This window comes from Anomaloglossus baeobatrachus, chromosome 6, assembly GCF_048569485.1.
Source record: "Anomaloglossus baeobatrachus isolate aAnoBae1 chromosome 6, aAnoBae1.hap1, whole genome shotgun sequence".
Lineage (NCBI taxonomy): Eukaryota > Metazoa > Chordata > Amphibia > Anura > Aromobatidae > Anomaloglossus > Anomaloglossus baeobatrachus.
In genome coordinates, this window is record NC_134358.1 from 545015546 (window position 1) to 545041899 (window position 26354).

The window sequence follows — 26354 nt, forward strand, 5'->3', positions numbered from 1 at the left end:
GCGGCAGCACCTCCTGCGGTCTTCTGTGGACGCGCTTTTGGGCGCCAGTTGGATTTCTGGTCCTTGGCTGAGTTAGTGGACGAGGCCGAGGGCTTAGAGGACGACCAGTTGGAGGAACGAAAGGAACGAAACCTCGACTGATTCCTACCCTGGACAGGTTTCCTGGTCTTGGTTTGTGGCATGGAAGTACTCTTCCCGCCAGTGGCTTCCTTAATAATTTCATCCAGCTGTTCACCAAACAGCCGGGACCCAGCAAAAGGGAGCCCAGCAAGGTACTTCTTTGAAGAAGCATCTGCCTTCCACTCTCGGAGCCACAAGATCCTGCGGATAGAGAGGGAATTAGCCGAAGCCACCGCAGTGCGGTGAGAAGCCTCCAGCATGGCAGACATGGCATAGGATGAAAAAGCTGAAGCTTGGGAAGTTAAGGTAACCATTTCGGGCATAGATTCCCTGGCGAGGGAATGCATCCCCTCCAGAGAAGCAGAGATGGCTTTGAGAGCCCACACTGCTGCAAAAGTCGGGGAGAACGAGGCCCCGCCGCTTCATATACGGATTTGGCCAGAAGGTCAATCTGGCGGTCAGTGGAATCCTTAAGGGAGGTGCCATCAGCCACCGACACAACGGTCCGGGCTGAGAGTCTAGACACCGGGGGGTCTACCTTTGGGGAATGAGCCCACTCCTTGACCACCTCAGGTGGAAAGGGAAAGCGGTCATCAGAACCATGCTTTGGAAAGCGTTTGTCAGGACAGGCCCTGGGCTTGGTCACAGCGGCCTGAAATCTGGAGTGGTTAAAGAACACACTCTTTACTCTCAGGCGAGGTAAACTGGTGCTTTTCTGCCAGAGAGGGTTGCTCCTCTGATACTGGCGGATTGAGATCCAGTACAGAATTAATGGAAGCAATCAAGTCACTAACATCTGAGTCACTTTCGGACAGATCAATGGGGCATATGGAGTTAACCTCCGAGCCCCCCGTAAAGGCATCCTCCTCGTCCTGCGAGTCAGCTCCTGAATCAGAGCCGCGGGACGAGGAAGGAGAGGGAACCCTGCGTCTCTTCTTAGGAGGACGGGGTCTGGGACCAGATGATGAATCCTCTGTGAGCTCCGGTCCTGAGAGACCCCAAGCAGCAGAGGCACCCTGTGAAAGGGGCTGATGCATGTTCAGCAAAGTCCTGGACAGAAGTCCCATGGAGTCAGCAAAAGACTGGGAGATAGACCTAGAAAAGGATTCTACCCAAGCCAGGGGTTCAGCCACAGGAGCAGGAGCAGCCTGAGAGACCACTGGGGGTGAGACTCCAGGCTGAGGCACCGCCAGGTTAGAGCAGGCATCACAATGTGGGAAGATGCTCGGTTCAGGCAGCAGGAGCTTACATGCAGTGCATACTGAATAAAGCTTTGGAGCCTTGCTCCTCGTGTGAGACATGCTGCTGGAGTGGGGGCTCTGCAAGAGAATGAACCCCAGAGAGTATAAACAGAGGTCCACAACCGGAGACCGGTTGTGGCTTACCAGACCGCTGGAGCGGTGTTGTGTGCTCTCCAGATCCCGAAGCCCGGACCCCCAAGCACAGCACCTCAGCAGAGATGCTGCAGACCAGCGCTGCAATGACTGATCGCAGAAAGAACGCTGAGAAAATGGCCGCCAGAGCGAGGAGAGGGGGCGGGACTTGCTTGAGGAGCGAGATCTGGAGGGCCATAGAGACCTACAGGGCAGGGGACACACACTGCAGTGGGCAGTGTCCCTCCCCTGTGCAGAACGGCCGCCGGGCGGAGCCGAGCCTGTCCCTCTGCATGAGTGACATGCGAGGGCAGTGAAACCGAAACTAGGCCTCCGGCGAAGCCGGGGCCTAAATTTGAGCGGCGCGGCCGGCGCGCAGGCACCATCGGCGCGGTTCTCAGGCGACAGCTAGAGAACCTGCCGGAAATGTCAGAAAACACAATAAGCACACTCTCCCACAACAATAAAGTACAGGGACCCCGAAAACTAAACGTCTCAGGTACTTAGCTTGCTGAGACGCAGGGCCAAGTCCCTGGGGATGAGTGCTCCGGTCCAGCAGGGTCCTGAAGGGCTGCGGATGGAGACCGGTCTCCTGCTAGGCATGGAGACCGTGCTGGCTCCCACTTCAAGCCAGAGCCCATGAGGGATGGTGAAGGAGCACGGCATGTAAGGCTCCAGCCTAGGAATCAACCTTACAACACCGCCGACACAGTGGGGTGAGAAGGGACATGCCGGGGGTCCAGACTCTTTCCAAAAATCAAAAAATCAGATGAGAATGCATGTGTGGATGTATGCCTCCTGACACAAAGCGATAAACTGGCTGGGACTGGCTCACCAGGGGGTGTATAAGCTCAGAGGGAGGAGCTACACTTTTAAGTGTAGTACTTTGTGTGTCCTCCGGAGGCAGAAGCTAAACACCCATGGTCTGGGTCTCCCAAAGGAACGATAAAGAAATTACGATACTCTGCTGGTATCCAGTTAGTGTGTAGGGAATAGCAGTTGTTAATGCAATTGTATATTTCCAAAAGTAATAACAAGGAAAATAAATAATATAGAGTATCAAAAAAAAGATGCGCCAATCTGTGCCCGACCAGAGCCCTATGAGCCTCCTCCTACCTGCCTTCTTCTAAATAGTTGGCCTGATAAGATGTCATCGATACACCATAATGTCACAGCAGCCTACTAATCGGAGGAGGTTCCGGCAGGCCTCCGGTCCAGCACAGCATCAGGACCAGGGTCCTACAAACATTTTTGCTCATTGCTCGCTCTAATCTCCAGCTTTCCAGCTTGCTGCGAGATGTATTTTTGTAAATGCCGGTGAGCTCCCGGTCCCAGGCCGCGCGCTGAGCTCCCGGGTTCGAGGCCATGCGCTGAGCTCCCGGTCCCAGGCCGCGCGCTGAGCTCCCGGGTCCGAGGCCATGCGCTGAGCTCCCGGTCCGAGGCCATGCGCTGAGCTCCCGGGTCCGAGGCCGCGAGCTGAGCTCCCGGGTCCGAGGCCGCGCGCTGAGCTCCCGGGTCCGAGGCCGCGCGCTGAGCTCCCGGGTCCGAGGCCGCGCGCTGAGCTCCCGGGTCCGAGGCCGCGCGCTGAGCTCCCGGGTCCGAGGCCGCGCGCTGAGCTCCCGGGTCCCAGGCCGCGCGCTGAGCTCCCGGGTCCCAGGCCGCGCGCTGAGCTCCCGGGTCCCAGGCCGCGCGCTGAGCTCCCGGGTCCCAGGCCGCGCGCTGAGCTCCCGGTCCCAGGCCGCGCGCTGAGCTCCCGGTCCCAGGCCGCGCGCTGAGCTCCCGGTCCCAGGCCGCGCGCTGAGCTCCCGGTCCCAGGCCGCGCGCTGAGCTCCCGGTCCCAGGCCGCGCGCTGAGCTCCCGGTCCCAGGCCGCGCGCTGAGCTCCCGGTCCCAGGCCGCGCGCTGAGCTCCCGGTCCCAGGCCGCGCGCTGAGCTCCCGGCCCCAGGCCATGCGCTAGGCTCCCGGTCCCAGGCCATGCGCTGAGCTTCCGGTCCCAGGCCGCGCGCTGAGCTCCCGGTCCCAGGCCGCGCGCTGAGCTCCCGGTCCCAGGCCGCGCGCTGAGCTCCCGGTCCCAGGCCGCGCGCTGAGCTCCCGGTCCCAGGCCGCGCGCTGAGCTCCCGGTCCCAGGCCGCGCGCTGAGCTCCCGGTCCCAGGCCGCGCGCTGAGCTCCCGGTCCCAGGCCGCGCGCTGAGCTCCCGGTCCCAGGCCATGCGCTGAGCTTCCGGTCCAAGGCCATGTCCTGAGCTCCCGTTCCGAGGCCACGACAGCAAAGGAAATAACGTGAAGCACTCACCAAAAAAGGGTAAGGGGTCGGCGATTTTGGCGCATTGTTTAATGTATTCCCAGTCGGCGAGTTTCGTGTACCGCTGTTCCCTGGATCTACCGTGCAGCTGAAATAAAAAAAGCAAAAATTGTGTTATTCCACATTTCCCTAATCTTCATCTATAAAAGGAAGGTAATCTGGTCTTATAGCCCTTGAGTCTTTCAGTAAACCCTGAGCATCTCTGTCATACATTAGCAGCATTGAAGGGGTTAAATATTGGAGGTCACAGTATCCTGGGGTGTATTACAGCCTCTGCACTGGTCCTGATGGAAGGAGCCCAAACCAATGTGGGGATTATGCCTGTAATGATGCAGCAAATGCCTGTTTATAGGATATTGACACTTAGCCAGAAAAATGCTGCTGCTGACTGCCTGTATTAGTGTCTGTTAGGCCAGATCCACATATCCACGTTTTACAGTGTGTACACGGAAAGCCACGGACCTCCTGACCGGCGCTCAACAGTCTCAGAGGTCAGGTCACGAGACCCTTGGCCGGGCCATGCACAGACCAGAAAACATGGATGTGTGAATCTGGAATCACGCAGTAGGATTTTATTAAAGAAACATGTCAGGTCCAACCTGCACCAGAACCACGAGCAGTTCTGGGTGTATATTGCTAATCCCTGCCTAAGTGTCCCTGTATACACTAGCATAGATAAAGAGATCTTTAGAAAATGTATTTTTAAATATCCTTTATGATATGCTAATGAGGCCAGGGACTAGTCGTAAGGACATTAGTTCCCTCGACTACTCCGCCCTCTTAGCACGCCCACAGGTGAGTGCTAACATGCTACTCAATGCACATTGCCCAGCATCATCATCAGCGACGCGCATACCTGTGTCCATTATCACCGCATCGGACGACTGGTTTAGGGACAGTGCTCCGAAGTCCCGGCACTTCCAGTTATGCACACTAGACCTCTCTAAAGCCGGGACGCGTAAAAAATGTCTTCATAGTGCGCATGACTAGAAGTACTGGGACGTCTGATCATGGTACTGAACCTAAACCTGGCTGTTCGGAAGGAGTGACAACCAACACCAGTTTGCGAATCACCGCCTATCAGGCTGGGCAACGAATAGCATGTTAGCACTCCCCTGTGGGCTTGCTGACATACTAAGAGGGCGGAATGAGTTAACGCCCTTGTGACTAGTCCCTGGCCTCATTTGCATATCATAAAGGATCTTTAGAACTACATTCTCTAAAGATCTCTTTATCTATGCTAGTCTATACAGGGACAGTTAGGCAGGGATAAGCAATATACACCCAGAACTGCTCATGGTGCTGGCTGCATATTGGACCTGACCGGTTCCCTTTAAAAATGTTGAACATTTCGGCTTCTACAGCCTCTATGTATCAATAGCTTGCCAAATGAGTTACTAGTGAATCGGTCAGCGAGCTCGTCTGATGGTTCCAGGTTTGTAACACCTTATTCCTCCTCTGCACCGATCTGTGACCACATTAAAGTTTAAGGTGGATCTGATTATATTTTATATATTTATATATATATATATATATATTTATATATATATATATATATATATATATATATATATATATATATATATATAAAAAAGCCTTCAAGGGTGCCCATATCCCTGAAATTAGGTGTTGCCTCTCATTCTATGAATGAATGAATGGGTGAGTGAATGAATGGGTGAATTAATGGATGAATGAGTGAATGAATAAATGAGTGAGTGAATGGATGAATGAGTGAATGGATGAATGAATAAGTGAGTGAATGGATGAATGAGTGAGTGAATGGATGAATGAGTGAGTGAGTGAATGGATGGATGAATGAGTGAATGGATGAATGAGTGAGTGAATGGATGAATGAGTGAGTGAATGGATGAATGAGTGAGTGAATGGATGAATGAGTGAGTGAATGGATGGATGAATGAGTGAGTGAATGGATGAATGAGTGAGTGAATGGATGAATGAGTGAGTGAATGGATGAATGAGTGAGTGAATGGATGAATGAGTGAGTGAATGGATGAATGAGTGAGTGAATGGATGAATGAGTGAGTAAATGGATGAATGAGTGAGTGAATGGATGAGTGAGTGAGTGAATGAATGGGTGAATGAATGGATGAATGAGTGAATGAATAAATGAGTGAGTGAATGGATGAATGAGTGAATGGATGAATGAGTGAGTGAATGGATGAATGAGTGAATGGATGAATGAGTGAGTGAATGGATGAATGAGTGAGTGAATGGATAAATGAGTGAGTGAATGGATGAATGAGTGAGTGAGTGAGTGAATGAATGAATGGATGGATGAATGAGTGAGTGAATGGATGAATGAGTGAGTGAATGGATGAATGAGTGAGTGAATGGATGAATGAGTGAGTGAGTGAATGGATGAATGAGTGAGTGAATGGATGAATGAGTGAGTGAATGGATGAATGAGTGAGTGAGTGAGTGAATGAATGAATGGATGGATGAATGAGTGAGTGAATGGATGAATGAGTGAGTGAATGGATGAATGAGTGAGTGAGTGAGTGAATGAATGAATGGATGGATGAATGAGTGAGTGAATGGATGAATGAGTGAGTGAATGGATGAATGAGTGAGTGAGTGAGTGAATGAATGAATGGATGGATGAATGAGTGAGTGAATGGATGAATGAGTGAGTGAATGGATGAATGAGTGAGTGAATGGATGAATGAGTGAGTGAGTGAATGGATGAATGAGTGAGTGAATGGATGAATGAGTGAGTGAATGGATGAATGAGTGAGTGAATGGATGAATGAGTGAGTGAATGGATGAATGAGTGAGTGAATGGATGAATGAGTGAGTGAATGGATGAATGAGTGAGTGAATGGATGAATGAGTGAATGGATGGATGAATGAGTGAATGGATGAATGAGTGAGTGAATGGATGAATGAGTGAGTGAATGGATGAATGAGTGAGTGAATGGATGAATGAGTGAGTGAATGGATGAATGAGTGAGTGAATGGATGAATGAGTGAGTGAATGGATGAATGAGTGAGTGAATGGATGAATAAGTGAGTGAATGGATGAATGAGTGAGTGAATGGATGAATGAGTGAGTGAATGGATGAATGAGTGAGTGAATGGATGAATGAGTGAGTGAATGGATGAATGAGTGAGTGAATGGATGAATGAGTGAGTGAATGGATGAATGAGTGAGTGAATGGATGAATGAGTGAATGGATGGATGAATGAGTGAATGGATGAATGAGTGAGTGAATGGATGAATGAGTGAGTGAATGGATGAATGAGTGAGTGAATGGATGAATGAGTGAGTGAATGGATGAATGAGTGAGTGAATGGATGAATGAGTGAGTGAATGGATGAATAAGTGAGTGAATGGATGAATGAGTGAGTGAATGGATGAATGAGTGAGTGAATGGATGAATGAGTGAGTGAATGGATGAATGAGTGAGTGAATGGATGAATGAGTGAGTGAATGGATGAATGAGTGAGTGAATGGATGAATGAGTGAGTGAATGGATGAATGAGTGAGTGAATGGATGAATGAGTGAGTGAGTGAATGGATGAGTGAGTGAGTGAATGGATGAATGAGTGAGTGAGTGAATGGATGAATGAGTGAGTGAATGGATGAATGAGTGAGTGAATGGATGAATGAGTGAGTAAATGGATGAATGAGTGAGTGAATGGATGAGTGAGTGAGTGAATGGATGAGTGAGTGAATGGATGAGTGAGTGAGTGAGTGAGTGAGTGAAGAACAAGCGGAACAGACCGGCTGTCAATATATTTATTTATGTATTTCCAGGAGGAATAACAGAGGAACAAGCACAATGGAGTGACACTAAAAAAGTGTAATTAAATTGGGAATTCAAGTATTTACTACATCAGAAGTGTCAGGAGAGCGGACGCTTCATACATTATGGGGACTTTGAGGTAGTTAATGGATGGATAAGTTTGGGGGTCAACTTTTGAGGCGAGTTCCTACACAAGAGAAGGCAACTGATGCGACAACAGCTTTACACCCCCCGTGATGAGGATGGAGGGGGAGAGATTAAAGGAGGGTTTTGTTTTTTTTAAGAATACAAAAAACATGGCTACCTACTTCCAAAAACAGCGCCATACCTGTCTACAGGTCGTGTGCGGTATTGCAGTTGAGACAATTTAATTTCAATGGGACTGTGCTGCAATACTGCACATAACCTGCGGACAGGTGTGGCGCTGTTTTAGGACACGTTTTGTTATCTACCTATCTATCTATACACACTCACTCATGGTCAGCCCCTGTATGTAACCTCATATACTAATCCTAGAGGTCCCCTTTAATCACTTTCCCAGGGTTTTCTCTCGGGGATATGATGGCCGCACAGTGCGAGGTCCGGCTCTGATCAGTACGTCTGACGCCGGGATGATCAGATGAACCTTCCCTCTCTGTACAATGGAGGATGTGGAGGTTATATAATAAAATACTCACAGTGACCAGTGACACCCCCCAATCCCGCAGCTCCGGAATCAGTTTATGGGCCAGGTTGACTTTTTCCTGCACCCCGGTTCGGATCTTCACAGTAAGGGGCACGTCCAGAACCTGTAGATATGTTAGAATTAAAAAGAAAATAAATTGTTAGTTAAAATTTTATGAGCTGGTAAAACGTCCCTACATCGTATTATCAGCTTATATGATAGTGCTTGGAAAAAAGGCAATTTATTAACTACTGTCATCTCTGTTCATTACCCGGCCAACTGCAGTGCTGCTCCTAATGAAGTGAATGGGATCAGAGATGCAGTACCAAAAACGGCCACTAGATGGAGCAGGTGAGCAGAGAGGTGGCACACCCCACTGACGTTATACTAGTGACTGATTCACAGTACAGTGGAACCTTGCTTAACGAGAACAATCCGTTCTGGGACTGTGCTGGTTAATCAAGTTACTCGTTCACCAAAGCAAGATTTCCCATAGGAAATAATGCAAGCTCAGACAATTCATTCCACAACTTGTTAAATGTCCCATCCTGGTCCCCTATTCTGTCATTCCACACACGTACAAACACACACACACACACACACACACAAACACACACACTGTATACATACACACACAAACACACACACACACACACAAACAAACACACACACACACACACACAAACACACAAACACACACACTGTATACATACACACACAAACACACACACACACAAACAAACACACACACACACACACACACATACACACACACACAAACACACACACTGTATACATACACACACAAACACACACACACAAACACACACACTGTATACATACACACACAAACACACACAAACACACACACACACACACACAAACACACACACACGCACACGCACATATTATATGCTCACCTTACCTTCCATTCCATCCCCGGTCTCCTGGGACTTGCTGTTCTCTGGTACGGGGCCGGGCTGTGTATCGCGTTACCATAACGACGAGGGAGGATCTTCCCAGCCAGAGCGCTGACGTCAAAGGCAGAGCCGCTTGCCTCTGATTGGCCAGCGCGCTGCCTTTTAGTAGCGGTGACAGGAAGTTCCTCCCTCGTCGCTATGGATGCAGATACACAGCCTGGAGCGGAGCGGCGCACTACAGCACCCAGGAGGCCGGCGATGAAGCGGAAGGTACACTACACTATGTTATATTATATGCTCACCTTACCTTCCGTTCCACCGCCGGCCTCCTGGGTCTTGTAGTTCGCCGCGAGGACATCACAATGTACCCGGGAACTACAAGAACCATGAGACCGGCGGTGGAACGGAAGGTAAGGTGAGCATAATACTGTATGTGCATGTGTGCTTGTGTGTCTTTGTGCGTGCTTGTGTGTGCTTGTGTGGACTGCAAGTGAAGGTCAGAGCGCGGTGGATGTATGGAACCGGAAGTGTGTGCGGTGAGGATTTTGCTCGTACAGCAAAGCTTTCTCTTAAATCGAGTTATAAATTTACAGAAAGCTTTGCTTGGTAAGCGAAATTCTCGTTAAGCAAGGTACCACAGTATAGGTCTCAGTCCTTGACAACCCCACTAATCTCAGAATTTAAAGGGGATAAAGCTATGGGTCTGATGCGGGCAGGCACGTGGTGTAATAAATAAAACAGGACACTGTCAATTCATGGGGATTCCTGTTGTGCAGCCGCATCCCTCTATGCCTGAAGTCATATCTGCCAGAATAATTAGGCTCTGCACCATCCCATTAACAGACCATTAGTTGGATTGGTCAGTCGCACTACAATTACCAGCTCATCGTCGGGTAAAGCTGCTGATATAAGCAATGTATTCCAGGAGTCTGGATGACTTGTGCACAAATTCACACAAACCTCCCAAAATCTTGTAACATAGTGTATATTACACGCAGAGCTCGGGAGGGGAGAGGATGGATGGATGGAAGGGATGGATGGAAGGGATGGATGGATGGAAGGGATGGATGGAAGGGATGGATGGAAGGGATGGATGGAAGGGACGGATGGAAGGGACGGATGGATGGAGATATTTTTTTTTTTAAATTATTATTATTTATTTTTTTAATCAAACCATTTACAAAGTTTCTTTACTGGAGGAATAAGATAAAATACCTATCATGAGTGTGTCCCGCTCTGGGGAGACCTCTGGTGAGTCTGGGAAATGAAGGTCACAACGCCTTATTGTTTGCAGGTCTATTTGAGTGAATCTACTGCATTTTGGCGCTGTAGGGGGTTAAGGACTCTTTCCTATCTGGCTGTCCTTTATCTCCTTAATCTCAGGTGCAGCTCTTTGTGATCACTCCCCTTAGCTATAAAAAGTCACGTGTCTTACCATCTGATGCCGGTTATAGTATATCATTCATATGATGACCACTTTGGGAGAAGCCTGTCTCTGGAAGAAGCTGAGGAGTTGTGACAGTTGCAGCTGTGGTGTTAGCTGCATTGGAGGAGCTTGGAGTATTTTCCTTTTTGTGTCTATTTTCCCTCTGTCTCCTTTCCCTTGTGTCGTATTATTGCAGTGGTGAGACTAGTGCTCTGACCGACCTTCTCACTAGCCAGGGTGTGAACAGGGCAAGCAAGGGTCTAGGCATGTGATGGAGACAGGGGAAAGCAGGAAGTGTCCCCTCTCCACTATCACTAGAGCCTTCCTTCTATACCATTCCCATTGTTACCCTTGTGTGGCATTGCACGCTGAGCATCTATACGCTCTGGCATGACAATTTTCTGATGTTTGAAGGCCCTTGACGTATAATTCCATACACTGACCGAGTTCATTCCTCTTACAATATCTTCAAATTTGTTCATTCTGGTCATTAAGCCGCAGCCTCCTCCCTGTAATAGAAAAAAATGGTACAAATGAAGGGAATTTTGTTTACTTACCGTAAATTCCTTTTCTTCTAGCTCCAATTGGGAGACCCAGACAATTGGTGTATAGGCTATGCCTCCGGAGGCCGCACAAAGTATTACACTTAAAAGTGTTAAGCCCCTCCCCTTCTGCCTATACACCCCCCGTGCTCCCACGGGCTCCTCAGTTTTGGTGCAAAAGCAAGAAGGAGGAAAAAGAATTATAAACTGGTTTAAAGTAACTTCAATCCGAAGGAATATCGGAGAACTGAAACCATTCAACATGAACAACATGTGTACACAAAAAAACAGGGGCGGGCGCTGGGTCTCCCAATTGGAGCTAGAAGAAAAGGAATTTACGGTAAGTAAACAAAATTCCCTTCTTCTTTGTCGCTCCATTGGGAGACCCAGACAATTGGGACGTCCAAAAGCAGTCCTTGGGTGGGTAAAATAATACCTCGTAAGAGAGCCGTAAAACGGCCTCTTCCTACAGGTGGGCAACCGCCGCCTGAAGGACTCGTCTACCTAGGCTGGCATCCGCCGAAGTATAGGTATGCACCTGATAGTGTTTCGTGAAAGTGTGCAGGCTCGACCAGGTAGCCGCCTGACACACCTGCTGAGCCGTAGCCTGGTGCCTCAAAGCCCAGGACGCGCCCACGGCTCTGGTAGAATGGGCCTTCAGCCCTGAGGGAACCGGAAGCTCAGCCGAACGGTAGGCTTCGAGAATTGGCTCCTTGATCCACCGAGCCAAGGTTGATTTGGAAGCCTGTGACCCTTTACGCTGGCCAGCGACAAGGACAAAGAGTGCATCCGAGCGGCGCAGGGGCGCCGTACGAGAAATGTAGAGTCTGAGTGCTCTCACCAGATCTAACAAGTGCAAATCCTTTTCACATTGGTGAACTGGATGAGGACAAAAAGAAGGTAAGGAGATATCCTGATTGAGATGAAAGGGGGATACCACCTTAGGGAGAAATTCCGGAACCGGACGCAGAACCACCTTGTCCTGGTGAAAAACCAGGAAAGGGGCTTTGCATGACAGCGCTGCTAGCTCAGACACTCTCTGAAGTGAAGTGACTGCTACTAGAAAAACCACTTTCTGCGAAAGGCGTGAGAGAGAAATATCTCTCATTGGCTCGAATGGTGGTTTCTGAAGAACCATCAGTACCCTGTTCAGATCCCAGGGTTCTAACGGCCGCTTGTAAGGAGGAACGATGTGACAAACCCCCTGCAGGAACGTGCGTACCTGTGGAAGTCTGGCTAGGCGCTTCTGGAAAAACACAGAGAGCGCTGAGACTTGTCCCTTAAGGGAGCCGAGCGACAAACCCTTTTCCAGTCCAGATTGAAGGAAGGACAGAAAAGTGGGCAAGGCAAAAGGCCAGGGAGAAAAACCCTGAGCAGAGCACCACGACAGGAAAATTTTCCACGTCCTGTGGTAGATCTTGGCGGACGTTGGTTTCCTAGCCTGTCTCATAGTGGCAATGACTTCTTGAGATAACCCTGAAGACGCTAGGATCCAGGACTCAATGGCCACACAGTCAGGTTGAGGGCCGCATGGAAAAACGGCCCTTGAGATAGCAAGTCTGGTCGGTCTGGTAGTGCCCACGGTTGGCCGACCGTGAGATGCCACAGATCCAGGTACCACGACCGCCTCGGCCAGTCTGGAGCGACGAGGATGACGCGGCGGCAGTCGGCCCTGATCTTGCGTAACACTCTGGGCAACAGTGCCAGCGGAGGAAACACATAAGGGAGCTGAAACTGCGACCAATCCTGAACTAAGGCGTCTGCCGCCAGAGCTCTGGGATCTTGAGACCGTGCCATGAACGTCGGTACCTTGTTGTTGTGCCGGGACGCCATGAGGTCGACGTCCGGCACCCCCCAGCGGCAACAGATCTCCTGAAACACGTCCGGGTGAAGGGACCATTCCCCTGCGTCCATGCCCTGGCGACTGAGATAATCTGCTTCCCAGTTTTCCACGCCTGGAATGTGAACTGCAGAGATGGTGGAGGCCGTGGCTTCCACCCACATCAAAATCCGCCGGACTTCCTGGAAGGCTTGCCGACTGCGTGTGCCGCCTTGGTGGTTGATGTATGCCACCGCTGTGGAATTGTCCGACTGAATTCTGATCTGCTTGCCTTCCAGCCACTGCTGGAACGCTTTCAGGGCAAGATACACTGCCCGTATTTCCAGAACATTGATCTGAAGCGAGGACTCTTGCTGGGTCCACGTACCCTGAGCCCTGTGGTGGAGAAAAACCGCTCCCCACCCTGACAGACTCGCGTCCGTCGTGACCACCTCCCAGGATGGGGGTAGGAAGGATTTCCCCTTCGATAATGAAGTGGGAAGAAGCCACCACCGAAGGGAAGCTTTGGTCGCCTGAGAGAGGGAGACGTTCCTGTCGAGGGACGTCGGCTTCCTGTCCCATTTGCGTAGGATGTCCCATTGAAGAGGACGCAGGTGAAACTGCGCGAAAGGAACTGCCTCCATTGCTGCCACCATCTTCCCCAGGAAGTGCATGAGGCGCCTCAAGGGGTGTGACTGGCCTTGAAGGAGAGATTGTACCCCTGTCTGTAGTGACCGCTGCTTGATCAGCGGAAGCTTCACTATCGCTGAGAGGGTATGAAACTCCATGCCAAGGTATGTGAGCGATTGGGCCGGTGTCAGATTTGACTTTGGAAAATTGATGATCCACCCGAAACTCTGGAGAGTCTCCAGGGTAGCGTCGAGGCTGTGTTGGCATGCCTCTTGAGAGGGTGCCTTGATCAGGAGATCGTCCAAGTAAGGGATCACCGAGTGACCCTGAGAGTGGAGGACCGCTACTACAGTAGCCATAACCTTGGTGAAAACCCGTGGGGCTGTTGCCAGGCCGAACGGCAGTGCCACGAACTGCAGGTGTTCGTTTTCTATGGCGAAGCGCAAGAAGCGCTGGTGCTCTGGAGCAATCGGTACGTGGAGATAAGCATCTTTGATATCGATCGATGCAAGGAAATCTCCTTGGGACATTGAGGCGATGACGGAGCGGAGGGATTCCATCCGGAACCGCCTGGTCGTTACGTGTTTGTTGAGAAGTTTCAGGTCCAGGACAGGACGGAAAGACCCGTCCTTCTTTGGGACCACAAACAAGTTGGAGTAAAAACCGTGGCCCTGTTGCTGAAGAGGAACAGGGACCACCACTCCTTCTGCCTTCAGAGTGCCCAGCGCCTGCAGAAGAGCCTCGGTTCGCTCGGGAGGCGGGGATGACCTGAAGAATCGAGTCGGGGGACGAGAGGTGAACTCTATCTTGTAACCGTGAGAAAGAATGTCTCTCACCCAACGGTCTTTTACCCGTGGCAGCCAGGCGTCGCAAAAGCGGGAGAGCCTGCCACCGACCGAAGATGCGGAGTGAGGAGGCCGAAAGTCATGAGGAAGCCGCTTTGGTAGCGGCACCTCCGGTGGCCTTTTTAGGACGTGACTTAGACCGCCATGCGTCAGAGTTCCTTTGATCTTTCTGAGGCCTTTTGGACGAGGAGAATTGGGACCTGCCCGCGCCCCGAAAGGACCGAAACCTCGACTGCCCCTTCCTCTGTTGGGGTATGTTCGGTTTGGGCTGGGGTAAGGATGTATCCTTTCCCTTGGATTGTTTGATGATTTCATCCAAACGCTCGCCAAACAATCGGTCGCCAGAAATTGGCAAACTGGTTAAGCGCTTTTTGGAAACAGAATCTGCCTTCCATTCCCGTAGCCACAAGGCCCTGCGGAGTACCACCGAATTGGCGGCTGCAACCGCCGTACGGCTCGCAGAGTCCAGGACAGCATTAATAGCGTAAGACGCAAATGCCGACGTCTGAGTGGTTATGGACGCCACCTGTGGCGCGGACGTGCGTGTGGCTGCGTCAATTTGCGCTTGACCTGCTGAGATAGCTTGTAGCGCCCATACGGCTGCGAACGCTGGGGCAAAAGAAGCGCCGATAGCTTCATAGATGGATTTCAACCAGAGTTCCATCTGCCTGTCAGTGGCATCTTTGAGTGAAGCCCCATCTTCCACTGCAAGTATGGATCTAGCTGCCAGTCTGGAGATTGGAGGATCCACTTTGGGACACTGAGCCCAACTTTTGACCACGTCAGGGGGAAAAGGATAACGTGTATCCTTAAGGCGCTTAGAAAAACGCTTATCTGGACAAGCATGGTGATTCTGGACTGCCTCTCTGAAATCAGAGTGGTCCAGAAACATACTCGGTGTACGCTTGGGAAACCTGAAACGGAATTTCTCCTGCTGAGAAGCTGACTCCTCCACCGGAGGAGCTGAGGGAGAAATATCCAACATACGATTGATGGACGCAATAAGGTCGTTCACTATGGCGTCCCCGTCCGGAGTATCAAGATTGAGAGCGGCCTCAGGATCAGAATCCTGATCAGCTGTCTCCGCATCATCAACCCGAGATTCCCCTCGCTGAGACCCTGCACAATATGATGATGTCGAGGGAAAATCTAAGCGAGCTCGCTTAGTCGGTCTGGGGCTGGGGTCTGTGTCAGAACCCTCAGCCTGGGATCCATGAGATACCCCAGGAGGACATTGTTGGTCCAGCTGAGGTGGGCCAGGGAACAAAGATTCAACAGAGTCCCTGTGCTGAGATACCGGCCTGGACTGCAAGGCTTCTAGTATCTTAGCCATAGTCTCAGAGAGTTTTGCAAACTCTGTCCCCGTCACCTGAACAGTGTCAGCAGGTGGCTCCCCCTGGGCCCCTCTTAGCAGAGGCTCCGGCTGAGTAAGAGCCACAGGGGCCGAACAGTGCACACAATGAGGGTCAGTGGAACCTGCCGGTAGCGGGGTCGTACATGCGGCGCAGGCAACATAATAAGCCTGTGTTTTGGCACCCCTGCCTTTCGTGGGCGCCATGCTATTATCTTCCCTGAGTAACACAATAGGGTATATAGCCAGAAATCAACTGTGCACCATACAGTGTAAAACATATATACCATAAACATATAATGTTACACTACTACACAATGGGGCTAGCACCACAGGTGCTGCTTACCACCCGCCTAAAGCGGTTGTGAGGCCACCAGAGTCCCTGCCTGGGTCTCCCAGACTTTGTCCCCCTCTGCAGCGTCCGAGGAGCTGACAGGAATGGCTGCCGGCGTCCTGAGGAGAGGAGGGAGCCGTGGGCGTGACCCAGAAAGAGCGGGAACTGGTGCCCGCACTGTGCACAGTGAGAGGGGTGGAGTATGCAAAGCATGCTCCAGCCCTCAGTGCTGCTCGTTCTGTGCAGCGTCCCGCCCTTCCCCTGCCTGTCAGGGCTGTGGGCGGGAGGAAAGGAAACTAGGCCGCAAAAAGCCGGGGACTCTAGTAATAAACGCGGCCGCCGTAAAAGCGCGGCCGGCGTGAAAGTCCCCGGCGCACTACAAGTCCCAGCCGCGCCGCAGTGTTTCCATGGCCGCGGCGGTCAGTGCGGCAGTCCCTATACATAAACACACTCAGCAACGCTGAGTGTGTAATGGCACATATTAACCCGGTCAGCGCCGTGGTCCCCGGTGCACTAGCACGCCCAGCAAAGCTGGAGTGTTGCTGTGCGCTGTCCCCACAGGGATACAGAGTACCTCCAAGTAGCAGGGCCATGTCCCTGAACGATACCCGGCTCCTATCCAGCAGGCTCCACAGGAGTTGTGGATGAAGCACGGTCTCAGTGCCTGGAGACCGATAGGATCCCACTTCACCCAGAGCCCTGAGGGGGATGGGGAAGGAAAACAGCATGTGGGCTCCAGCCTCCGTACCCGCAATGGATACCTCAACCTTACAACACCACCGACAAGAGTGGGGTGAGAAGGGAGCATGCTGGGGGCTCTATATGGGCCCACTTTTCTTCCATCCGACATGGTCAGCAGCTGCTGCTGACCAATCTGTGGAGCTGTGCGTGCGTGTCTGACCTCCTTCGCACAAAGCAAAAAACTGAGGAGCCCGTGGGAGCACGGGGGGTGTATAGGCAGAAGGGGAGGGGCTTAACACTTTTAAGTGTAATACTTTGTGCGGCCTCCGGAGGCATAGCCTATACACCAATTGTCTGGGTCTCCCAATGGAGCGACAAAGAAATTTTACATTTTCCTTTATAAAAAAAAAACCCCATATACAAACATCAAAAATTAGCGGCCCCAGAAGAAGAGTGAGCGGCGGCGGGAGGAGTTCTAGCTGAACTCGGTAAGTATTGTGCTTGCTCCTATCCCTCTGTCCCTTTGACCACCATTTTTAAGCGCCGGATTCTGGTCCTCATAGACTTGTATAGGGAACCGGAATTCGCCCAGGTACCTGGACCAATACCAGGGGTTTTTTTTCTAACCCAGTTAGGCTATGTGCACACAGTGCGTTGTTCGCGGCGTTTTTCGGGTGCGTTTTTGGCCTCAAAACTGCATGACTTTGCTTCCCCAGCAAAGTCTACGAGTTTTCATTTTTGCTGTCCGCACACAACTTTTTTTTTAAGCTGCATTTTTGAGCTTAAAAAAAATAATGGACATGTGAATTGTTTCCTGCGCTTTCCTGTATTTTCCCCCCATGCAATGCATTGGAAAAACGCAGAAAAGAAGGGAATTTTGTTTACTTACCGTAAATTCCTTTTCTTCTAGCTCCAATTGGGAGACCCAGACAATTGGGTGTATAGCTATTGCCTCTGGAGGCCACACAAAGTATTACACTTAAAAGTGTAAGGCCCCTCCCCTTCTGGCTATACACCCCCAGTGGGATCACTGGCTCACCAGTTTTAGTGCCAAAGCAAGAAGGAGGAAAGCCAATAACTGGTTTAAAGACCAATTCAATCCGAGGAAACATCGGAGAACTGAACCATACCACATGAACAACATGTGTACCCGAAAAAACAGAAAAACCCAGAGAAAACAGGGCGGGTGCTGGGTCTCCCAATTGGAGCTAGAAGAAAAGGAATTTACGGTAAGTAAACAAAATTCCCTTCTTCTTTTTCGCTCCTAATTGGGAGACCCAGACAATTGGGACGTCCAAAAGCAGTCCCTGGGTGGGTAAAAGAATACCTCGTGATAGGGCCGTCAAACAGCCCTTTCCTACAGGTGGGCAATTGCCGCCTGAAGGACTTATCTACCTAGGCTGGCGTCTGCCGAAGCGTAGGTATGCACCTGAAAATGCTTGGTAAAAGTATGCAGACCCAATCAGGTAGGTGCCTGACACACCTGCTGAGCCGTAGCCTGGTGCCGTAATGTCCAGGATGCACCCACGGCTCTGGTAGAATGGGCCTTCGGCCTTGAGAGAACCAGAAGCCCAGTAGAACTGTAGGTTTCAAGAATTGGTTCCTCGATCCCCCGAGCAAGGGTGGATTTGGAAGCTTGCGACTGTTTACGCCGACCAGCGACAAGGACAAAGAGTGCATCCGGGTGGCGCAGGAGCGCCATGCGGGAAGTAGAACCTGAGTGCTCTCACCAGAACCAACAGATGCAAATCTTTCTGAAATTGATGGACTGGACGAGGACACAAAGAAGGTGAGGTGATATCCTGATTGATATGAAAGTGGGATACCACCTTAGGGAGAAATTCCGGAACCGGACGCAGAACTACCCTGTCCTGGTGAAGGACCAGGAAGGGAGTTTGTATGAGAGCGTTGCTAGCTCGGAAACTCTCCTAAGAGACGAGACCGTTACTAGAAGGCCACTTCCCGTGAAAAGCGGGAAGGGAGACATCCTTCAAAGGCTCGAAAGGCGGCATCTGGAGAGCAATTAGAACCTTGTTCAGATCTCAGGGCTCTAACGGCCGCTTGTACGGAGTGCTGAGAAGACAAACTCCCCGTAGGAACGTGCGTACCTGAGGAAGTCGTCGTTTCTGAAAAAATACAGATAGCGCTGAGACTTGTCCCTAAAGGGAACTGAGCGACAACCCATTTTCCTACCTAGATTGCAGGAAGGAAGGAAACATAGACGATGCAACCGGCCAGGGAGAAACACCCTGCGCCGAGCACCGAGATAAGAATATCTTCCACGTCCTGTGGTCAATCTTGGCGGACGTTGGTATGCTAGCCTCTCATGGTGGCAACCACGTCCTGAGGTAATCCTGACGACACTAGGTTCCAGGACTCAATGCCACACCATCCTTGGTTGAGGGCCGTAGAATTCAAATGGAAGAATGGCCCTTGAGACAGCCAGTCTGATTGGTCTGGTAGTGCCCCCGGTTAGCCTACCGTGAGGCACCACAGAACCGAGTACCACAACATCCTCGGCCAATCTGTAGCGACGAGGATGGCGCGGCCGCAGTCGGTCTTGATCTAGCGCAGTACTCTGGGCAACAATGCCAGAGGTGGCACCTAAGGTAGCTGGAACTGCGACCAATGCTGAACTAAGGCGTTTGCCGCCAGAGCTCGATGATTGTGAAACCGTGCCATGAAGCTGGCACATTGTTGTTGTGCCGTGACGCCATTAGATCGACGTCCGGCCTCTGTCAGCGGCGCCAGATCTCCTGAAACCCGTCCGGGTGAGGAGACCATACTCTTTCGGCCACACCTCAGCGACTTAGGAAGTCAGCTTCCTAGTTTCCACACTTGGGATGTGAATTGTGGATATGGTGGATGCCGTGTCTTCCACCCACATCAGAACCTGCCGGACTTCCTGGAAGGCTTGCCGGTTGCGCGTTCTTCCTTGGTGGTTGATGTATGCCACCGCTGTGGAGCTGTCCGACTGAAGTCGGATATGCTTGCTTTCCAGCCGCTGTTGGAAGGTTTGTAGGGCAAGATACACTGCTCTGTGTTCAAGAACATTGATCTGAAGGGTGGACTCTTGCTGAGTCCACGTACCCTGAGCGCTGTAGTGGAGAAAAACTGCTCCCCACCCTGATAGACTCGCGTCTGTCGTAACTATCGCCCAGGATGGGGATAGGAAGGACCTTCTTTTTGACCAAGAGGTGGGAAGAAGCCACCACCGTAGAGATTCCTTGGCCGCCTGAGAAAGAACGACGACTCTGTTGAGGGACGTCGACTCCTCGTCCCATTGGCGGAGAATGTCCCATTGTAGTGGACGCAGTAAAACTGCGCGAAAGGAACTGCCTGCATTGCTACCATCTTACGTAGGAAGTGCATGAGGCGTCTCAATGTGTGCGACTGGTTCTTAAAGAAGAGCTTGCAGCCCGTAGTGAATGCTGTTTGTCTAGCGGAAGCTTCACTATCGCTGAGAGAGTAAGAAACTCTATGCCTAGATATGTTATCGATAGGGTCGGGGTCGGATCTGACTTTAAAAAGTTGATGATCCACCCAAAACTTTAGAGAGTCTCCAGCGCAACGTTCGGGCAGTGTTGGCATGTTTCCTAAGAGAGTGCCTTGACAAGTAGATCGTCTAAATACGGGATCACAGAGTGACCCTGAGAGTGTAGGACTGTGACTACTGCTGCCCTGACCTTGGCGAAGACCAGTGGGACTGTCGCTAGCCGGAAGGTAGAGCTACGAACAGAAGGTGTTCGTCTCCTATAACGAAGCGTAGAAACGCTAGTGCTCTGGATCAATCGGCACGTGTGGATAAGCATCCTTGATGCCTAATGATGCTAGGAAATATCCTTGGGACCTTGAGGCGATGACATGGCGGAGGGATTCCATCCGGAACCGCCTGGTGTCCACGAGCTTGCTGAGCATTTTTAGATCCAGAACGGGACGGAACGGCCCGTTGTTATAGGTACCGCAAAGAATTTGGGGTAAAAACCGTGACCTTGTTCCTGAAGAGGAACGGGGGTCATCACTCTTTCTGCCTATAGAGTGCACCCTGTTTGCAGAAGAGCAGCGGCTCGGCCGGGAGGTGGAGAAATTCTGAAGAATCGAGTTGGAGGACGAGAAGTGAGCTCTATCCTGTACCCGTGAGACAGAATGTCTCACACTCAATGGTCATTGACCTATGGCAGCTAAATATCGCCAAGGCGGGAGAGCCTGCTACCGACCGAGGCCGCAAGTCATGAGGAAGCCGCCTTGGAAGCGGGTTTTCAGACTGTCGCTTTTTTGGGCGTGACTGAGCCCGCTAAGAATCTGAGCTCCTCTGATCCTTTTGAGTCCACATTGGACGAGGAAAAATGGGACCTGCCCGAGCCTCGAAAAGGCCGAAAACCCCGACTGCCTCTTGCTCTGTTGGGGTTTGTTGTGTCCGGGCTGAGGAAAGGATGAATCCTTACCCCTGGACTGTTTAATGGTTACATTCACCAAACAGTCGGTCAGCAGAAAAAGGCAACTGGTTAGGCAACCTTTTTTGGAAGCAGAATCTGCCTTCCATTCACTTAACGAGCAGACCAGGCTCTGCTTAAAAACACGGAGTAGCGGAGGCTACCGCCGCACGGTTCGCAGAGTCCAGGACAACCTGAATCGCGTAAGAAACAAATGCAGACATTTGAGAGGTTAAGGATGCCACCTGCGGCACAGATGTACGTGTAACCGTGTCAATCTGTGTAAGACAAGCTGAAATAGCTTGGAGTGCCCCAAGGGAGAGAATGCCGGAGCCAACAGCAGTTCCATCTCCCACTGCAACTATGGTCTAGCTACAAGCCTGGAGATTGGAGGATGCCGCTTGGGACACTGGGTCCAGTCCCTGACCAAGTCAGGGGACAGGGATAACGTGTATCCTAAGCCGTTTGGAGAAGCGCATATCTGGAGAAGCGTGGTGTTCCTGGACTGCCTCTCTGAAGGCAGAGTGGTCCAGAAAAATACGTGAAGCTGACTCCTCCACTGGAGGAGCTGTGAGAAATAACCCACATTCTATAGATGGACGCTATAAGATTATTTACTATGGCGTCACGATCAGGTGTATCCAGATTGAGAGCGGTCTCAGGATCAGAATCCTGAGCCGCTACTTCCGCCTCATTACACAGCGAGTCCTTCTGCTAGGACCCTGATGAAACCGAGGCCGCTCATAGTGAGCCCGCTTAGGCTGTCTGGGACTGACGTCCGTGCAGAGCCGTGACTCTGGGATGCGTGTGACATTCCCGGAGCTGTTAGTTGTTCACACTGAGGGGGGCCATGGATCAATGATTCAACAGTGCCCATATTGTGAGAGACATGTCCGGACTGCTAGGCTTCTAGTATCATAGCCATAGTCTCAGAAAAACTGTCAGTAAATACTGCAGACACCGTCCTCATCCCCTGGCCATTAGTGCATACAATGGGAGTCTATGTAACCTGCCGGCCGTATAGCCGTACATGCTGTACCAGCTGTATAGAAAAACATGTGGTTCTGCACCTTTGTTTTACACAGAGAATATGCTGATAACTCCTCCGCATAATCCAGGAGGGTATATACAACGTGCGACCAAACAGTGCAATGTATATAGTACAAGCATATCTATAAGTGCACTTCTGCACTAGTGGGGTTAGCACCACAGGTGCTGCTTAACGCCTGTTGCAGCGATTGTGTGACTATCAGAATGCCAGGGTCTTTCACACTTGTCTCTGTATCGTACAGAAACTGACACTAATGGCTGCCGGCGTCCTTGTAGAGAAGGAAGCCGTGGGCGTGCCTGAGAAAGTGCGGGAATCCGGATTCACAGTGCACACAGTGAGAGGGGTGGAGTATGCAAAACATACTCCAGCTCTCAGCGCTGCTGTGCTATGCAGCGTCACGTCCCTACCCTGACTGTCAGGGCTGTGGGCGGTAACGAAGGGAGACTAGGCCCAGAAGCCGGGGACTCGAGTTAACAGCGCGGCCGCCGTAAAAGCGCGGGCCGCGCTGAAGTCCCCGGCGCACCACAAGTGCCAGCCGCGCCGCAGTCCCAGCGGCCGGCGCGACCGATTCCTAGAAGTGGCCAGCGTCCCGCCCCTCTCCTGACTGGCAGGTCTGGGGGCGGGAACGAACGGAAGCAGGCCGCAAAAGCCGGGGACTCTAGTTATCAGCGCGGCCGCCGTAAAAGCGCGGGCCGCGCTGAAGTCCCCGGCGCACCACAAGTGCCAGCCGCGCCGCAGTCCCAGCGGCCGGCGCGACCGATTCCTAGAAGTGGCCAGCGTCCCGCCCCTCTCCTGACTGGCAGGTCTGGGGGCGGGAACGAACGGAAGCAGGCCGCAAAAGCCGGGGACTCTAGTTATCAGCGCGGCCGCCGTAAAAGCGCAGGCCGCGCTGAAGTCCCCGGCGCACTACAAGTGCCAGCCGCGCCGCAGTCCCAGCGGCCGGCGCGACCAATTCCCATAAGTGAGCCTGCTTCAGCGAAGCTGAATGAGGCCATGGCACAGGCGCCGCAGCGCTGATGTCCCCCGGCGCACTACAACACCCAGCATGCTGCGGTGTGAGCGCCAAATGCACGGGGACACCGAGTACCTTGAGGAAGCAGGGCCATGTCCCTGATGTACTCCGCTCCATCCAGCATCTTCTCCAGGGGCTGTAGATGGAGCACGGTCTCAGTGCCTGGAGACCGGTAAATCCCACTTCACCCAGAGCCCTGTAAAAAGGGATGGGGAAGGAATCAGCATGTGGGCTCCTGCCGCCGTACCCGCAATGGGTACCTCAACCTTACAAACACCTCCGACATACAGTGGGGTGAGAAGGGAGCATGCTGGGAGCCCTTAGTATGGGCCCTCTTTTCTTCCATCCGACATAGTCAGCAGCTGCTGCTGACTAAAAAATGGAGCTATGCGTGGATGTGTTGCCTCCTTCGCACAAAGCACAAAACTGGTGAGCCAGTGATCCCACTGGGGGTGTATAGCCAGAAGGGGAGGGGCCTTACACTTTTAAGTGTAATACTTTGTGTGGCCTCCAGAGGCAATAGCTATACACCCAATTGTCTGGGTCTCCCAATTAGGAGCGAAAAAGAAAAAGAGATCAAAGAGATCAAAAACGCAGCAAAACGCAGCCAAAAACGCACCAAATCACGGAAAAAACGCATGCGTTTTTACCGCTTTTTTTGCGCGTTTTTAGGTCAAAAACGCACAAAAACGCAGCGTAAAAAAAAACCGCAGCGTGTGCACATAGCCTTAGACTTGCCAATACCGGTTATCACTGAAACGCTGGTCAAAAATGCATAAATAAATCGACATGTTGCTTCTTTTTTCTGCACCAAAAACTGCAAGAAAAAAAGAAGCAATGTGTGCACAGCATTTCTGACTTCTCATAGACTTTGCTGGGGAAGGAAAATCATGCAGTTTTGGGCAACAAACTGCACCAAAAAAAGCGGCAAAAAACGCAGCGTGCGCACAGGGCCTAAAAGTTATATTATTGTATGTTGTTTTTTTCGTAAATAGTTTTTTTTAATTTCCAACAAATATATGATGCCGTGCTGATAAAGACAATGATCAGATCAATCCTGGGGGAGTTTGGTAATGAGGAAAAGCGCCGACGCTGCTCTGCCAAAACCTGCGCAGACAAAAAGTTAAAGAATGTTGTACGCATCAGAAGTTTTGGTAGTCGGGGATCCGCATCCTGAGCCCCCCCATCATTCTCAGAAATAAAGGGGTATCACCCCTGGGCCGGGTCGCACCAATGATCAGCTGAGCGGTATTGATTAAAGTCTCCACCGAGTGACACCGACCCTCCAATACTGCTCACAGCTCATTATTCGCTACAATTGTATTCAGCCCAGACAATCTATGAGCTATACAAGGGGCTGCTGATAAGTCTTTGGATTTACCCAGAAAGAAGCGAGATAGGATGATGAACCTTTCCATTTATTCCACATACTCTCCACTGATGACAACACACTTCTTACATCGGTATTCCAAGTTCTGTAAGCCAAGCAAAAGAAGGGAATTTTGTTTACTTACCGTAAATTCCTTTTCTTCTAGCTCCTATTGGGAGACCCAGACAATTGGGTATATAGCTTCTGCCTCCGGAGGCCACACAAAGTATTACACTTTAAAAAGTGTAACCCCTCCCCTCTGCCTATACACCCTCCCGTGCATCACGGGCTCCTCAGTTTTGGTGCAAAAGCAGGAAGGAGGAAACTTATAAATTGGTCTAGGGTAAATTCAATCCGAAGGATGTTCGGAGAACTGAAACCATGAACCAAAGGAACAAATCAACATGAACAACATGTGTACACAAAAGAACAACCAGCCCGAAGGGTACAGGGGCGGGTGCTGGGTCTCCCAATAGGAGCTAGAAGAAAAGGAATTTACGGTAAGTAAACAAAATTCCCTTCTTCTTTGTCGCTCCATTGGGAGACCCAGACAATTGGGACGTCCAAAAGCAGTCCCTGGGTGGGTAAAGAATACCCCGATAAAAAGAGCCGAAAACGGCCCCCTCTTACAGGTGGGCAACCGCCGCCTGAAGGACTCTCCTACCTAGACTGGCATCTGCCGAAGCATAGGTATGCACCTGATAGTGTTTCGTGAAAGTGTGCAGACTAGACCAGGTAGCTGCCTGACACACCTGCTGAGCCGTAGCCCGGTGCCGCAATGCCCAGGACGCACCTACGGCTCTGGTAGAATGGGCTTTCAGCCCTGAAGGAATCGGAAGCCCCGAAGAACGGTAGGCTTCAAAAATCGGTTCCTTGATCCACCGAGCCAAGGTTGACCTGGAAGCCTGCGACCCCTTACGCTGGCCAGCGACAAGGACAAAGAGCGCATCAGAACGGCGCAGTGGCGCCGTGCGAGACACGTAGAGCCGGAGTGCTCTCACTAGATCTAACAAGTGCAAATCCTTTTCACATTGGTGAACTGGATGAGGGCAAAATGAAGGTAAGGAGATATCCTGATTGAGATGAAAAGGGGATACCACCTTAGGGAGGAATTCCGGGACCGGACGCAGAACCACCTTATCCTGGTGAAAAACCAGGAAGGGGGCTTTGCATGACAGCGCTGCAAGCTCCGACACTCTACGGAGCGATGTAACTGCCACTAGAAAAGCCACCTTCTGCGAAAGACGTGATAGAGAGACATCCCGCAGCGGCTCGAAAGGTGGTTTCTGAAGAGCCCTTAGAACCCTGTTAAGATCCCAGGGTTCCAGCGGCCGCTTGTAAGGTGGGACTATGTGGCAAACTCCCTGCAGGAACGTGCGGACCTGCGGAAGCCTGGCTAGACGTTTTTGAAAAAACACGGAAAGCGCCGATACTTGTCCCTTGAGAGAGCCGAGAGACAAACCCTTGTCCATTCCAGATTGAAGGAAGGAAAGAAAAGTGGGTAAGGCAAACGGCCAGGGGGTAAAACCCTTATCAGAGCACCAGGATAAGAAGATCCTCCAAGCCCTGTGATAGATCTTGGCGGACGTTGGTTTCCTGGCCTGTCTCATAGTGGCAATGACATCTTGAGATAACCCTGAGGACACTAGGAGCCAGGACTCAATGGCCACACAGTCAGGTTGAGGGCCGCAGAATTCAGATGGAAAAATGGCCCT

At 51.4% G+C, this 26354-nt stretch overlaps 1 protein-coding gene across 1 annotated transcript in view; it reads right to left on the bottom strand.

Annotated features, from left to right (window-relative positions):
• DUS3L (dihydrouridine synthase 3 like) overlaps positions 1–26354 on the bottom strand; it is an 83889-nt gene that overhangs the window by 11821 nt on the left and 45714 nt on the right. Inside the window, exons 8-10 of the mRNA XM_075315627.1 lie at positions 11016–11081; positions 8240–8350; positions 3787–3883 (exon numbers count right to left, since the gene is read on the bottom strand). Of these exons, the coding sequence (XP_075171742.1) occupies positions 3787–3883; positions 8240–8350; positions 11016–11081 (274 nt within the window). The remainder of the gene's footprint in view (positions 1–3786; positions 3884–8239; positions 8351–11015; positions 11082–26354) is intronic.